Genomic DNA, 16,809 nt, shown 5'->3' on the forward strand with positions numbered 1-16,809 from the left:
ATCTTAGAAGGAGGGACAGAGGAGTGATGGGTGTTACTCCATGAAGACCACACTCTACGGTTTGGTCTTATAATTACCGACCAGGAATCTGACCTATCTTTGCAGTAGGGTAGCTGATGGCAGGGGCAAGGAGGGGGCTTTCTTCCAGCAACTCAGGGGAGGAGCCAAGATTCAAACCAAGGTTGTCACTGCCTATTGGAAACGCCACTCCTTGTTTAAAGTTGCTTTTTTTTCCCCTTTAAATAATTTTTTCCCCAGTAAACTCCCTCCTAGTGATTCTTCTCTCTTCCACTAGCATGAGTTTGTCTGGAAGTTAAGCAAAACCTCCCTGAGATGCAGAACTCAGCTAATCCAGAGGACTCTGTCCAGCTGTCATGAAGTTCCTCTGCTGAGAACGCCTAATAGACGCCAACCCATCATGGACTCAATAAACACCAGCTCATGGGAGAGCAGCCACGAGAGCTGCAGACTCAAATCAGGTGAGGACTCAGCAAGGCTTCAACCCAGGGCATGAGCTGAGACCACCCATTTGGAGATCCTAAAGATTCAATAATGATAAAATTGGGCTCCACTTAACCCCAACATCACAAGAGAAGCACCCCAGGATGGCTCCAGCAACCCACCTGCCTGTCCTCGTCCCTTTTTATAGGATCGGTGGGAGTGAGTAGGGAACTTCAGACTGAGCATGTGACCAGAGGGCTTTAGAGTCATCAGAGTTGCTGATGGAGGTGGACCCCGGGGGGCAGAGCACAGGGGATGCCCTCCAGGCCAACAGCACAGGCGACCTCAAGGGAACGGGTCTCGGCCACTCACTGCCAGGCTGCCCTCGTCACAATAGCCAGAGTGAGGAAGGAAGAAAAATAATATAAGAGAAATTCTGCCTATACATACCACAGGCTATTACTCACTTAAAAAAGGAAGCAAGTTCTTTTTTAAAAAATTATTTTAAAAGGAAGAAAATTCAGACACATGCTACAGCCTGGATGCGCCTTGAAGACATCATGTTCAGTGAAATAAAACAGTTACAAGAAACTTATTGTATTTTCTGTTTTTATTAGGTTTGCAGAGTAGGCAAATTGATCAAGACAAAAAGTAGGGTGGTGGTTGTCAGGGGCTGTGGGAGGAGGAGGGGGAGTCACGGTCCAGAGGAGTCTCAGGTTTCAGGAAGAAAGAATATGGAGATGGATAGTGGTGATGGCTGCAAAATATATAAATGTATTTGATACCACTCACCTGTACATTTAAAAATGGTTAAGTGGTAAATTTTATGTTGTGTATATTTTACCACAGGAAGAAAAAAGAAAGAAAAAAATCCTATCACAAAGGACAAATATTGTATGATTCCACTCACATGAGATCCTGAGAGGAGTCAAATTCATAAAAACCAGGGGTACACTGGTGCTTTCCAGGGGTGGAGAGGAGGGAGAATGAGGTATTAGTTTATAGTTGGGACAAAGTTTCATTTTTGATGTAAAACATTCTGTGGATGGATGGTGATCCTGGGTGTACAATGATGTGAGTGTCCTTAATACCACTAACCTGTACACTTAAAAGTGGGTAAAATGGTAAATTTGATAATTTTAAAATTAAAACAAATTGTTAAAAAGCTGAGCCTTTGTGGGGTAACATAGCACCTGAACCCTTTACAGTCCGTAAAACACTTTCACACACACCGTTGTGCAAACTACCTCAGCCCTGTGATGGAAACATTTGCTATCTCAATGTCACCTGGCAAAACTAAGGTTCAGACTTGCCCCCAAATGGGGCAACAGGCTGGTCGGTCTTTTTTCTGGACAATGCCATTTCCTTAGAAGAAGAGTAATCCTTAAACATCCCAGTAGTCTAAAAATGTACTTTCCTTCCATAAATGCTCCCTGAGAGCTCGAGATGAGTCATAAACATCAATTATCTCTTGTTCAAAGAAGTGAGCTCAAGGCCCGAGCCCCTAGGGGCCACAGGGAGCTGAGTCTGGCGGGGCCAATGGGGACCCTCTGTGACTGGCATCAAATGTCAACTCATTTCTGCAACAGCCCCACCTCGGGGGAAAGCTGCCTAAACTCTTCACAGAGACTCTGGGGCCCACTCTTCTGTGTCCACATCTGTCCATCTTCCATGAGTGGGGAGAGAATTTGGCATCATGCAGCCCTCCTTGATGGGGATAAAATGGAAGCAGTGACACACTTCATTTTCTTGGGCTCCAAAATCACTGTAGATGGAGACTACAGCCATGAAACTAAAAGACATTTGCTTCTTGGAAAATAAGTTATAACCAACCTAGACAGCGTATTAAAAAGCAGAGACATCACTTTGCTAACAAAGTCCCCTATAGTCAAAGCTATGATTTTCCCAGTAGTCATGTATGGATGTGAGAGTTGGAGCTTTCTTTATAGAAGGCTGAGTGCTGAAGAATTGATGCTTTTGAACTGTGGTGTTGGAGAAGACTCTTGAGAGTTCCTTGGACTGCAAGGAGATCCAACCAGTTCATCCTAAAGGAAATCAGTCCTGAATATTCATTGAAAGGACTGATGCTGAAGCTGAAACTCCAATACTTTGACCACCTGATGTGAAGCGCTGACTCATTTGAAAAGACCCTGATACTGGGAAAGATTGAAGACGGAAAGAGAAGGGGACGACAGAGGATGAGATGGTTGGATGTCATCATCGACTCAATGGACATGAGTTTGAGTAAACTCCGGGAGTTGGTGATGGACAGGGAGGCCTGGCATGCTGCAGTTCACAGGGTCGCAAAGAGTCGGAAATGACTGAGTGACTGAACTGAACTGAAGAACTTATAAAAAATTAAAAAAAATAAATATGTACATAGATACACGTATAATTGAATCACTTTGCTATACACCTGAAGCTAATACAATATTGTAAATCAACTATACTTTAATAAAACATGGAAACAAACAACTCACTACCCAATGAGTTCAAAGGTGAGTTGATGCTGGCAAAGTAGGGCTAGAGACCGTCACCAGGGGGAAACCCTTCTTGCTGGAATATCAAACCCTGGGGAGGGCGACAGAGGAGCCCCTGCTACTTGTGCTGGATCTCTGCAATCCTAACTCTTTGGCTTTCTCCCGTTTTCAAAGCTCCCCTATTCCTGGCCTCTCACTGCTAGTCTCCCTGTCTCTCCCTTATTCTGCCCTCTGTGTCTTCTTTAGTCCAAAACAAGTGGTTTCTCCCCGTGACCCTGCACATGTGCCTGGTCCCTGCATTGCTCTAGGGGTGGCCAGTCGGGCCCTATTGCAGACTCTCATAGATCCAGGTGAGCTCCTCCAGCTTTGTCTCCAGCTCCCGGGCTTTCTGCCTCATGTTCTCAGCTGATGCTGTCTTTGCCCCCTCCTGCAAGTCCTGTACATCTTTCACCAGGGAGTACATGTCCAGCGCCAAGAATAAACCTGATGTGACTCCACTCGCGATGCGGGCTACTCTACTCACTGCCCGAGCTGTGCCTCCAACATGTCCTCTCACTTGGGCACTTCGGACAGAGGCTCTCCCGGTGGTTAGGTAGTGCCGAGCAGCGGCTACAAATTGAGGGTTGCCTCTGGCCACCCTGGTGGCATGAATATATCTCCCAAAGTCTTTAACTTGGTAGAGATTCCATCCATAGGCAATCATTTCGGCTGTGTTAATATGACTGGCCTGCGTTTCTGCTGATGACGTGTTTACCTTTTCCACCACCATGCTGGACACCCCTGTCACAGCAGCTGCTGCTCCCAGCCCTATTCCAGCAGCTGAGAGTCCCAGACTGATGCCCAGGGCACCAAACGCAACGCCGGTGGAGGAGGCTACCACACTGGAGATGGTGCAGTCCCTGTGCACCTTGTCAACTTTGTCTGCGAGCTCACGGAGTTTTCTTATGCTCCTCTTCAGCTCCTGTTTTACCTGAGGAAACTCCTTCAGAAACCTCTCCTTTTCCTGCTGGTATTTTTGGAGCCTGTCTGGGTCCTCCCTGGCCAAGTCTGTTTGCAGCTTGATCAGAAATTCACGGAGTACATCTGCCTCTTCCCTGTAACAATGAACAGTAAAGCCTTAGAAAGAGAGTTTGCTTGTCTATGAAACAGGCTCAACAAGCTCTATCCTGAATAAACCACAGAGATTTTATTGTAAATCACAAGAATTTTACTAACGTAAAAACTTTGCCAACCTTAAACCCTCATTTGGATATTGTTAGTGCTCCATGTGCTTATTCAAACATGGAATAAATAAGCAAAGGTCATCTTAGGATACCTTTAACTTAAGAGAGATATTTGATAAAGACACCTCAAAGGCAGACCAATACCATCACTTCCAGAATGTGTGTAAAATGGGAACTTCACAGATAAAGAGAAGTGGGATTAGAGAAGAAATCCCTTCATTCAACGACTTTAGTGTATAGTGAGGAGTCCACTTGTTCTTTGCTCTTGGCTGCTAGGATGTGGTCCCTAGGCCCCAAGAATATTCTGGCTGATAAGAATGTCCTCATCTGCCTGGGACTTTGGCCACTGGACAGTCTGACAAATTGACATGTGATGGGCCTCTGGGTCATGTGGTATCAGTTCTGACCTCCGGAGGAGCTGGGCTCTAGGGCATTAGTCTGAGCTCTGGGAGGGGCTGGAGATGACAGGTCAGGATAATTTGTTGTTAAATAGGGTGAGCGTCCCTGGCGGGCAGTGCTCCATGTGTCCTGTCCCACTGAATCCAGGACAGTAACGCATCCTGGGGACAATGAAAGCTTCGTGTGTGAAACCCGCCTAGACTCTGCCCTATGGCTGATGGGAAACTGTATCCTTCCCTGTAATAGACCATAACTGGGATCCTGAAGCTTTAAGTGAGTCTGTGAATCCTTTTATGGAGTTCTACAATCTGAGGGTGGTTGTGGGATCCCCCAACTTTGCCCTTGATGGGAAATGTAAGGACAGTCCCAGCACTGTGTCCTCATATTTTTCAGATTGGCTAACTGTGTGCCTAGAATTTTATTTTTTTTTAAATCAAAACTCAGCTAGAAGGACCCTTAACGATCCTATTGCCTGGCATCTGCTCTCACCCAAGCCTGAACCCTTGGCCTTCTCAGCAAAAGGACACTGTGTCTGTCCACTGCCCATATTGACTGGGAAGCAGGAGATGTGCTGTGAGCCCTGTTCTCCGTGGCCCCTCCAGCCCACCTCACTGACTCCTGACCCAGGACCCAGCACCCCTGATCTCTCAGGGGTTTTAGGTTAACTTCTGACAGCTTCATGAGCCTGCACCCCAAGGCCATGTGCAACTTTATGGAACCTCTAAAGATTCAAGAGACGTGAAGAAACACCCATCTGAGTGGCTGAGCCTGAAGAGACTTGCACTTGCACAGCTGGTAGAGGAAGCGTTTCCTCTTGGGTGGCGATGCATGAGGCTCCTCAGAATCCCTCAAATGACACACATCAAAGCCACTTACTATGACCCTGGAGGGCTCACTGAACCACACAGCCTTCCCACTGTCAGGGCATCTCCACATAGACTAGAAGAGGGTCCCAGATGGAGTGAGAATCCAGGTCCCAGGCAGGGTATGGAGGACACGGTCACCCAGGGCCCTCTAGCCCAGCTTGAGGGGATCCCATCAGGAAGGGAAGAAATGTCCCCTCTCCCACTCCCGGAACCTCTGTTAGAGTCACAGCCCCTTCAGTTCTGTGTCCTTAAGGCCCACTCTCCTCACTCTAGTCCTGGCCCTGCTGCCCAAGCCTGCCTACTAGTCCTACAACCTGGACCCTCTGCTCCACCCTGACTCCTGGGTCTGACCCTGGTCCAGGCCTCCCTGGGCCTTTGGATGAGATGATTGCACTTGGTTCCCCACCTCTGACCTTGCAGTTCACTCAGAGGCCATCACCACAATCCATCAGATTGAATTGCTATTCCCACTGGACACATAACACATAAAAAATCTGAGACTCAAAGTCTTAAACCCACCGGCCCACAGTTGGGCAGGGCTAGATCCAGGATCCCACCAGGTCCAACCAGTTCCCCTCCAGCCTCTCTGCCTTATTAGCCAGCAGGAACCTGCAGTGTTGGTATAATTCCTAAGATGGGGAATGAAAGAGTTCTAGTCGGAATCCCCAGGAACACAAAATGATGTTCGGGTCAGAATTTTCTGACTTGACCCAAAGGAAGTTCTTCTTGGTTCTCATCTCCAGGAAGAAGGTCCCTGATTCTTCCCAACAAGCTTATTTTAAGATTAACATTGATTGAACACCTACTCTGTGTCAGCAATCATGAAAAGCACTTGCGTGCATGATCTCAGGGTCCTCACAATAAAACTGAACAGATGATGAAGCAGAGAGTAGTTCAGTAACTTGTCCAAGGTCATATAACCTGCCCTTCCTTCCAGGTTTTGTCTCTTCTCACCCAACGTCATTCACTGCCAATAAATAACATGGAGGAAACATTCCACATAGCATCTTGAGGAGGAACATTCTCGACCCCAACCATAAGATCTGCCTGGAGGAAACCAGTCTGGGAGAATCTTCCTGGGGGCATGTTGGTGACATTCCTGGTGTACCTGCATGGTTACCTGGACAAACCGGCCTCAGTCACAAAATTCTCCCAGGGTTTGTCTTCAGTGAGCAGGAATTGCAGTTGTTCCAATGTCACACTCTCCTGGAAATACTCAATGACATCCTCAAAAAAGCTTTGGCTCTCTAGACAGAAAAATAAAAATTGAAGATTCGAATAAACTATGGTGTGATGTAAATGGTATCGAGTATAAGTGGTTAAAGTTCACCTTTCTGAGCAGGATTCATCTGGCATGCTATTGATGGATTTATCTGCGGTCTCAGGGGGACTGTATGCACCAGCCCCAATTCATAAGTTAATGCCCAGACCCACCCACTCTGCAATGACTGTATTAGAAGATAGGGGGCTTTAAGGCAGTAATTAGGTGAAATGAGGCCTTAAGTGTGGGGCCTTAATTCAGTAATACCAGTGTCCTCATTAAATGAAGAGACGTCAGATCTCTTCCACTCTCTCTCTCTTCCCTGAAGTATTAAGTGTTCTTAGGTTTTCTTTTTCTCATGCATCACTAAGGGAGAAATGAACTCAGGGCTCACCGGGAGGGAACCCACAGCACTAGATCTGTGTGTTGATTGATGAGGGTGGTGTGGGTGGAGGAAATAACCGAGCACCTGGGTGTTTGTGTGGGCGTTTGAGAATGACAGAACTAGTGCCTGCCTGAGGCAGTCACCTGGTAATCAGGTGTGTATCATGGGAGCACTGGGCAGAGGCCCTAACACTCCACAGGGGAGAGGGGATTCTAGAGAAGGGGAGAGGTTTCTACTTGGAACTAACACATTCCAGGTAGGGGGGACAGCACGACACTAGGCAGGACCTGCTATGTGGTAGGCCCCGGCCCAGGCCACGGACACACATTATATTTGGTCCTCATCAAAACATAGGGAAATATCCTTCTCATTTTACAGGTTAGGTCAGGTCAGGTGCCCCAGATCAGGGAGGCAGATGTGGGAGGCAGCAAAGGCCAGATTGGGGTTCAGTTTAGAGTCCACTGACCCTCACAAAGCTGCTGGGTGGGCAGCAGGGCGAGCGGTGGAGGAAACAGCCTCTGTGTTGACAGCCCAGGGTCTGGGAGCAGAAGAAGGCTTGGACAAAGGGAGAGGGCAGGAGAAGCTCCAGGGGACCTCTTCTCCCTGTCCCACCTGGCCTTGGGGACTTCTTCTGCTGTGTCCAGCCCCCTCCATGGGCTGTCCTGGCCTCACCTCTGAGTCATTAACTGGGGGTCAGGAGGCAGGGGGAGGAAGTTAGCATCTTGGCTGTGGCTCCCTGAGGAGAGGACCAGGAAAGAGGCTGTGGGGACAGACTGCCAAGTGTTAGGGGACTCCCCATTGCCTCTCTGGGGGATGCTTATCCACACCTTTCTTCGTTCTTGATTACTCAGCAGGTTAATTTGGCCAGGAGGCACCACCCTCAATTCTGGGTCACAAGTAGCAACCTGCCAAAGACGAGGTGGCTGACTACCTGAGTGGTCCCTGGGATCTTTTGAGCTCATGGTGGCAGCAGCAAGGTCTCAGAGATCTCACCCGTCTGTGTGAGGCTGGAAGAAGGTGTCATTTCACCCTTGGGGAAGAGAAAACAGATTGTGGGCTTGATCACGCGTGAGCAGTGGCTGTAGGGAGCAGCGAGGGGCGTGGTCTCTGGCAGGTTCCCCTGGGACGGCCACCAGCGCCACCAGGGACTTAACCCAGTGTGGTTCTCTGTTCCCTGGGCTCTGCAGATCACTTGTTAAGGAAAGTTACTCATCCTCCCACCGTCCTCCCCAGCCAGAGTCCTGCTCTCCTGTTGGGGCACAAGGAGAGGATAATCAGAGAGGAGACAGCCATCTGCGAAGTTATAGGAGCAATAAAACCAGAGACAGAAGAACAGGCAGGAAGGGAACACTCTGGAAATTACATGAGGTTGGGAATGCGTGTATTACTAATTGGTTATAGGTGATATTGACCCACTGTCTATGATGTGCAGGCTCCTGAAACTCACCTAAACTTAGGTCAGTCCAAGTTTTCCCATTTCTGCTGGAGCCGGGCCTTGAACCCAAGTCTTTCTGATCCAAATCCCAGGTTTGTGATGACTATGCTCTACTTGCTTTAATGTACAAAAATGTCTATTTGTGGATGCATGTTAATCGGAAAAGGGCTCTTTTTACTGAAATGATGTCATGCACCCTGTGCTCGAGTCTCTGCCTTGATAAAGTTCCCGGTGCTGTAGCTCCCACAGCCCACATCTTCCTCGCTTCTGCAATAGCCTTTATCCCACAAACCTTTTTTCTGGAGTCCCACCAGCCCCACTCCAATCCCTGCAGCCCTGCCCTGGTTAGCTGAGGACCTGAATGGTGTCCTCTTTGCTGTCCACTCCTGATTGTTGGACTTCACGCTGTTTTTAATGCTTTATGTAAATAATAGTGCAAAGAACACTATTCTTGCATAAAACCTTGCCTACATTTAAAATTCTTTCATTAAACTCTTTCTAGAAGTAGAATGACTGGATCCAAGGGTATCAACACCTAACATTTTTTCATACTTAAGCTACTTTGTTATGCAAAGAAACTGTACAAATTTACTTTCACACATATCATATGTGATGGTGTCCATCCTTTGTCTTGCCAGTTCTCTGTTATTTTTTTAAATAGCAGATCTTTATATAGAAAGAATGTCTTTCGGTTCCAGTTGTGACTATCTTGTGTTGGGAGATGAGACAAGAAAGCGTGTTAATTACACTTAGGCAGTATTTTAAGAAGGCAAAAGAGTACTTATTTAAGTATTCTTCCTGAGACCTGACTGAAATGATAGTAAAGGTCCTTATAGTTACAGTAACAGCTACTCATGACAGTGGCTTGTATTTCTGATTTTCTTCTGTACTTGTAGTTACTCTAAGACTTTATAAATTATAATCCATATTGTTCTGATAACCAGGAGGTGTGTACCATTGTATCCCCGTTTACAGCTTAGGAAACTGACACATAGATATTCGGTGATTTGCCCAAGGTCAGAAACCTCGTTCATGAAGAATTGGGTCCCACTCCACTCTCTGGGCTCAAGATCCCACACCCGGCTTTTTCTCACTTTGCTGCTAACAATAATAGTAATTAAAAGCAGGGTTGGCGGTGGCAGGAACTCAGAGTCTTCACACTCCCTCCCTTGGCTGAAAATTATGACTGCTCTTTATTTACCAATTGCACCTTTATCCTTGCTCTGGTCTCCCCTCTCCATAGATAGTTACCGACACAATCATTGGTAAAACTGCCCCTGCCATTCTCTACAGCATCCAATCTGGAGTGGCCCAACTTCCTTAGAGTTCCCCCAAACCCCCTAACCTGAGATCTGATCCTAGAATCTTTCTTTCTACCACCTTCCCTCTGCAGTGCCCAGGGTTCCCCTCAAGAAGAGTAACCTTCAGCTTGATTACCAGGGGTATGCCTGTTGGCAGAGCTGTGGGCACTGACTGTGTGGATGGGAGAGAATTTACACAGACAGGCCTGTCTCCAGGCAGGTGGGAGAGGAGAGCTGGCTGGTCCCCTGTCTCTTTCTCTGCCTCGAAGCTGTAGGACCCCAGGAGCCAGGGCAGCCAATTGAAACTGGGAAACACAAGGACCAAGAGCCAAGGCAGAGAGAGGAGGAGAGCTTGGGCAGAAAGGACTGATCCTGGATGATGCCGAACACTTGAAAATGCATTTGGACCCTTGACCTCATCTTTTTGACCTTTTCTCCCATTCTTGTCCTGGTCCTGACCCTTGACTGGGGCCTCAGCTGGGTGTGGATGCTGGACAGTACTTCTGCTGCTGGATTACTATCTGGGGTGTCTTCCTCTGTTAGCCTCTGACTGGTCACTTCCCGAAAAGCCTATCAGTGGGAGAGAGGAGAACCCTGAAAAGACTGTCCCCACCCAACTATGTGGCCAGATGCTGAGGCCTCCCCTCCATGTGGGCAGAGGTTCTCACCAAATATCTCCCTCCATGTGGCTACAAGTTATCCACCTTGGGCAGGGAAAGGAAGGGTTAGGGCAGGATTAAGTGCAGAGTCCTTAGCCCATCACCAGGCCCTCCTGATGCTCCTACTCCTGTCCTCCTCACCCTCCTGACTCCACAGGGCCTAGTCCAGGGGCCTGGAGGACTCCCAGCTCCCTGGAATCTGATTTCCCCCCAGCCTCCAGGCCTTTGCTCAGGCTGCACCTCCCCCTGCAATACCTTTACCCACCTGCCTCACCAGCTGAAATGTTACCTGTAATTAGAGTTCCCACTCCAAAGCCTCCTTCCCCTGCTGTCTCCCCCAGTTCCTGTCCAGTCAACCCTGGAATCTTGCACTGGTTGCGGGTCTGTTTGTGTGGAGTTCCTGCAGCTCCCAGCACTGGGCAGGGGCCCTGTCTCTTCTCTGCTGCTCCTCCTGCTCTGGGACCTCTGGGTTCCCTCCACCCTCCCGGGCACATTCTGGCTACAATACGAGGTGTGGGACCCGTTACTGAAACCACCAACTTTTGAAGACACAGTACCACACTTCTTTTACCTGCAGTTGGGTAATTCCATTTGTTTTCCTTATCTGTCTTGATAAAAGCTCTTTTTGACAGAGAGGGCCACCAGATTTCTGAGTGTTTCCATTTATGGGTGTCCCTTGCTTTCCAAAGATCACTCTCTGCCCCTAAACTGTGACGTGAGGCCTACATCCTCTTCACACTATGCCATCTTGGTTTAGGAAAGCTTTTGTAGGAATACTGTACTTTCAGGTGGCAGGAAACACCTGTATTTCCTCATGTTTCCTTACTCCAGCCATGATATTTTTATAGGAGGAGAAAGAGGAAGAGAGAATTGTGGAAAGGCATGGGCTCCTGCTAAAATCTGAATAATGCCTTACTGCACTGGAGGCTCCTTTAAAGGCAGAACAAAACAGTGTATTCCTTTTTGATTGCAGTAGTTACCTGCTACGTAAATCCTGCTTTAAGGAGATAAAGCAGCAGACATGCAGGAAGGAAGGTAGCAAGTCTGGGAGAGCAGGAGAGGAGGAGGAGAAAAAAAGAAGGAGGGAGAAGGTAGAAGTAGGAAGAAAAAGAGGAGGAAGAAGAAAAAAAAAGCTCTAATCACTTAGTGAAACCTAAAGGGATCTAAAGGTAAACCAGAATGAAAGAAATGAAAACATTATGCAAAACATACTGGAAAAATACTGCTAACTTGAGGAAAACTGTTTCACCAAGACACAGATCCCAGAAACCATTGGACCTCTTAAAAATTTGAAATTGCTTAGGACACTGCAAACCAAATCAAAATGCAAGGGATCTGGAGAAAATGTCTGCAATACTTAGAGAAGATAATGGTGAGTATCCCCAACACAGGGAGAAGCTACAAACCGATATGAGCAGACTGAAACCAGCTTTTGAAACTGGGTAAGAGAACTGAACAGACACTCCCTGGGGAGGTGGCCTGTCCAGGGTCACACAGCTCTCCCTGGGCAGAGTAGAGGCCAAAACCAGGCCTTCTGATACTGGTATGTAAGTAGGGAATGTGATTTTCTTTTCTTTTATGTAAACTGATCAAATTGAACCCTCTGTTTTAATTTTTTTCTTTTTCACTTTTTAGCTGCACTGTTCACTATGTGGGATCTTAATTCCCCAACCAGGGACTGAACCCACAACCCCTTCAGTGGAAGCAGGTCGTCTTAACCACTGGACCTCCAAGGAAGTCACAGGAATATAATTTTAATAACCCCAAAGTTCCTAAGTTTATCTCTGCCTGTCTAAACACATAGATCTAAGCCTATCCCCTCCTGTTACACTAGTGTGTCTACAGTTTGACTTTTTATCTTTATATTGCAAAACCAGGATCACAATGCCGACGTTGTGTAGTGAGCCCTTCTCACTTCCTCCATCTGGACCATCTTCCCCACACATCATCAACCATCATGGGCAGCCCTGAGCTGAGGACCCAGAGAGCACAGGAAGGCAATGCCCTGACTTTCCCCACTTGGTCTCCTGCCCCTCCCCTCTCAGGCCTCAGTTTCCCTCTAGGACCTGGCACTGAGCAGGCACTCAGAGACAGGGTGGTGATGAACCTGGATACCTTGTATCTCAAAAGGAACCCTTTCCCCACCCTGGGGGCAGCCACAAAGTGGCCAGGCCATAGGAGAAGAGGCTTTCCTTCTCCTGTCCTCTACCCATCTGCTTTCTCCAGATTTCCCAAAGAGCTGAGCACCCCCAACACCCTCCTTCCTTCTGGGATCACCGCTCACATCTCAGGAGTCCACATCCTGAGCTGAGCCCACCTGAGCAAGTGTCTGACCTCCCTCTGCACCATTTAGGGGCTTCGGGGGTGGGAGGAAGCCCTCAGACACACCTGCCCCCACATCCAGGCTCTGCCCCTGCTTAAGCTGCCCCTCTGGCCATGACCTCATCTCTCTGAGCTTCTGTTTCCTTCTTCTGTCAACTAGTGACAATCATCCTTTTCTCAGACGGTTGTCCTGAGGATGGGGAGATGCACAGGGTCCTACACCCTTGCTTACCCAGGAGTCTTCCTCTGGCCGAGTGTGAATAAGATCCAGTTCTCAGCTCTGCAGATGCAACCACCAGCTGTGCAATAAACAACACACACCCTCTGGGCCCAGCTATACCTGGAAAAGCAAAAGGGAAAATGAACGCCCTTCCATCTGGGTTGCTCAGATTAAGCAATCACTCTGCCCACCAGGCCCCACACTGAGCTAATCCCATCCTCCCTGTTGACTGCCTTAGATAACCAAGCCCAGTGCTGTCCTGTGGAGTCCTTCATGGCCGAGCACATTGTGCCCTGGGCTCTGTGAAGGAAGACCTGCCAGCAACAGACTGTGAGGTCCTTTGCCAATAGTGCTCCATCTACTCTGGGGCCGTCTTCCCAGCCCCTCCACCCTCTCCATCCACCCTCACTCACCAGCCTGCCTGCCTTATTCACCTTCGCACTGCCAGCACTTGGCACAGTCCCAGAAGATACCAGCTGCTCACTGCATACTGGTCATACTCCTGCTGCTGAGGGCCACACACCTGTGGGTTCCAGGCACTTCCTCCCTCAGATCCTTCTTCCAGAAACACCTGCCCCTACCACCTGGCAAAGTTGTGCTCATCTCTCAAAGCCCAATCCTGGCATCACTTCGCCTGAGAAATCCTCAGGAAGTGCCCTGCTCTGCTCCCATGGTACCTGGGAGAGGGCCCTAAGTCCACCGCTTAGCCATTCTGTGCATGTCATCTACAACCCTTATAGTCTCACTTCAGTTCAGTTCATTCACTCAGTCATGTGTCCAACTCTTTGCAGTCCCATGGATTGCAGCACACCAGGCTTCCCTGTCCATCACCAGCTCCTGGAGCTTGCTCAAACTCATGTCCATTTAGTCAGTGATGTCTGGGTCCCTGTAGTCTTGTCCATGAGGGCAACAAAGACACCAATGACTTTTGTCCCAGTGGCCCAGGCTGGGTGATCAAGGCCATGTGGATGGATGCAGAGTTCACAGGAAGGGCTGAGAGCACACTTCTCTTTTCTACCTCAACTTATTTTCACTTGACAATAGGTCCATTTTGGAGGACTTTTGTAGGAAGTCCAGAGTCTTAGCAACTTAGGAAAGTCTACAGAGAAGGCCAACCCTGTTTCCTCTGCCCATGATGATTCTTTTCTGGGGAACCTAAAAGGAAATAGGGTTTGTTCTCTCAGGAGAGCATCAGTCAAGGTGCTCACTTCCTCTCCCACTGTCATCTAGCACCTGACTCAGAAGTGAAGGCAGGATGGGGAAGGGACAGCAGATTGAGTCCCCAAGGTCAGGAGGGGAAGGGGAGGTGGCCTCCCAGCATCCCCAGAGCTTCTCCTGCTCTCTCCCTTGGTCTCAGCCTCCTCTTGCTCCCAGGCCCTGGGGCGTCACCACAGAGGCCCTTTCCTCCAGCTCTTGCCCTTGTCCACCCAGCTGCTCTGTGAGGTCAGTGGACTCTGAACTAAATCCCAGTCTGGCCTTTGCCACGTCCCACCTGTGTGACCTGGAGCTCCTTAACTGACCTCACCTTAAGATGGAAATCATGTTTCCCTATGTGTTCATGAGGGTGAAATCGCGTGTGTGTCCATGTCCAGGGCCAGTGCCTGCCACACAGTAGGTCCTGCCTAGTGTGCTGCTGCCCCTCTCCCTGGAATGTGTTAGTTTCAGGTGGAACCCTCTTTCTCTAGAATCCCCCCTCCCCCACGCTGTGTTAGGGCATTTTCCCAGTGCTCCCATACATGAGCCCCTGCTTACCAGGGGTGACTGCCTCAGGCAGATACTGGTCCTATTGATCTCAAGCACCCCTGCAGACACCCAGGTGCTCCATTGTTTCCCCCACCCACCTCCCCCCTGTCAATCAATACAGAGTTAATTTTGTGGGTTCCCTCCAGGCAAGTTCTAGTTTCTTTTCTCCCTAAGTGATGCAGGAAAAAAGGAAAAGTTTAGAAGCCTTCTTGCTGAGGGGGTAGAGAGTAAGACAAAGATATCTGATGTCTCTTCTAATATGGGTACCAATCTTATTGGATTAGGGCTCTGCACTTATGGTCTTGTCTTACCTAACTACTACCTTAAAGGCCCTATCTCTTAATACAGTCATTTCAGGGGGAAGGATGGGTCAGGATTTCAATTTATGAATTCAGGGCAGGGGAATGGTCTACCTGTTACCCCAGGAGAATGCATTAACAGTACCCCAGTGACTTTTGCTCAGGAAGGTGAACTTGAACCACTTTATGTGTGTTCTTGTTTGCTCAGTCACTCAGTCGCACTAACACTTTGCACCCTCATGCACTGTAGTCACCAGACTCCTCTTTTCATGGGATTCTCCAGACAAGAATACTGGAGTGACAACATAATAAAAGCTATATATGACAAACCCACAGCAAGCATTACCCTCAATGGTGAAAAATTGAAAGCATTTCCCCTGAAATCAGGAACAAGACAAGGGTGCCCACTCTCACCACTACTATTCAACATAGTGTTGGAAGTTTTGGCCACAGCAATCAGAGCAGAAAAAGAAGTAAAAGGAATCCACATAGGAAAAGAAGAAGTGAAACTCTCACTGTTTGCAGATGACATGATCCTCTACATAGAAAACCCTAAAGACTCTACCAGAAAATTACTAGAGCTAATCAATGAATACAGTAAAGTTGCAAGATATAAAATTAACACACAGAAATCCCTTGCATTCCTATATACTAACAATGAAAAAACAGAAAGAGAAATTAAGGAAACAATACCATTCACCATTGCAACAAAAAGAATAAAATACTTAGGAGTATATCTACCTAAAGAAACAAAAGACCTATACATAGAAAACTATGAAACACTGATGAAAGAAATCAAAGAGGATACAAACAGATGGAGAAACATACCGTGTTCATGGATTGGAAGAATCAATATTGTCAAAATGGCTATAATACCCAAAGCAATCTATAGATTCAGTGCAATCCCTATCAAGCTACCAACGGTATTTTTCACAGAACTAGACCAAAGAATTTCACAATTTGTATGGAAATACAAAAAACCTCGAATAGCCAAAGTAATCTTGAGAAAGAAGAATGGAACTGGAGGAATCAACCTGCCTGACTTCAGATTCTACTACAAAGCCACAGTCATCAAGACAGTATGGTACTGGCACAAAGACAGAAATATAGATCAATGGAACAGAATAGAAAGCCCAGAGATAAATCCACGAACCTATGGACACCTTATCTTTGACAAAGGAGGCAAGGATATACAATGGAAAAAAGACAACCTCTTTAACAAGTGGTGCTGGGAAAACTGGTCAACCACTTGTAAAAGAATGAAACTAGAACACTTTCTAACACCATACACAAAAATAAACTCAAAATGGATCAAAGATCTAAATGTAAGACCAGAAACTATAAAACTCCTAGAGGAGAACATAGGCGAAACACTCTCCGACATAAATCACAGCAAGATCCTCTATGACCCACCTCCCAGAATATTGGAAATAAAAGCAAAACTAAACAAATGGGACCTAATTAAACTTAAAAGCTTTTCAACAACAAAGGAAACTATAAGTAAGGTGAAAATACAGCCCTCAGATTGGGAGAAAATAATAGCAAATGAAGAAACAGACAAAGGATTAATCTCAAAAATATACAAGCAACTCCTGCAGCTCAATTCCAGAAAAATAAATGACCCAATCAAAAAATGGGCCAAAGAACTAAACAGACATTTCTCCAAAGAAGACATACAAATGGCTAACAAACACATGAAAAGATGCTCAACATCACTCATTATTAGAGAAATGCAAATAAAAACCACAATGAGGCACCATTACACGCCAGTCAGG

General features: G+C 47.4%; 1 protein-coding gene across 2 annotated transcripts in view; it reads right to left on the minus strand.

The window, feature by feature from the left end:
• Nucleotides 1-2,960: 2,960 nt before the first annotated feature.
• Nucleotides 2,961-16,809, minus strand: part of LOC122680102 (apolipoprotein L3-like) — an 89,620-nt gene continuing 75,771 nt past the window's right edge. Inside the window, exons 1-4 of one of the 2 annotated variants that reach the window (XM_043881052.1) lie at nt 13,005-13,117; nt 7,987-8,085; nt 6,530-6,656; nt 2,961-4,015 (exon numbers count right to left, since the gene is read on the minus strand). In XM_043881052.1, the coding sequence (XP_043736987.1) occupies nt 3,247-4,015; nt 6,530-6,656; nt 7,987-8,017 (927 nt within the window). In that variant the 5' untranslated portion in view covers nt 8,018-8,085; nt 13,005-13,117 and the 3' untranslated portion in view covers nt 2,961-3,246. Of the gene's footprint in view, nt 4,016-6,529; nt 6,657-7,986; nt 8,086-13,004; nt 13,118-16,809 lie in introns of those variants that run through there. The other variant, XM_043881051.1, reaches the window with a different exon arrangement.

This window comes from Cervus elaphus, chromosome 22 (genome assembly GCF_910594005.1).
Source record: "Cervus elaphus chromosome 22, mCerEla1.1, whole genome shotgun sequence".
In the NCBI taxonomy this organism is placed as follows: Eukaryota; Metazoa; Chordata; class Mammalia; order Artiodactyla; family Cervidae; genus Cervus; species Cervus elaphus.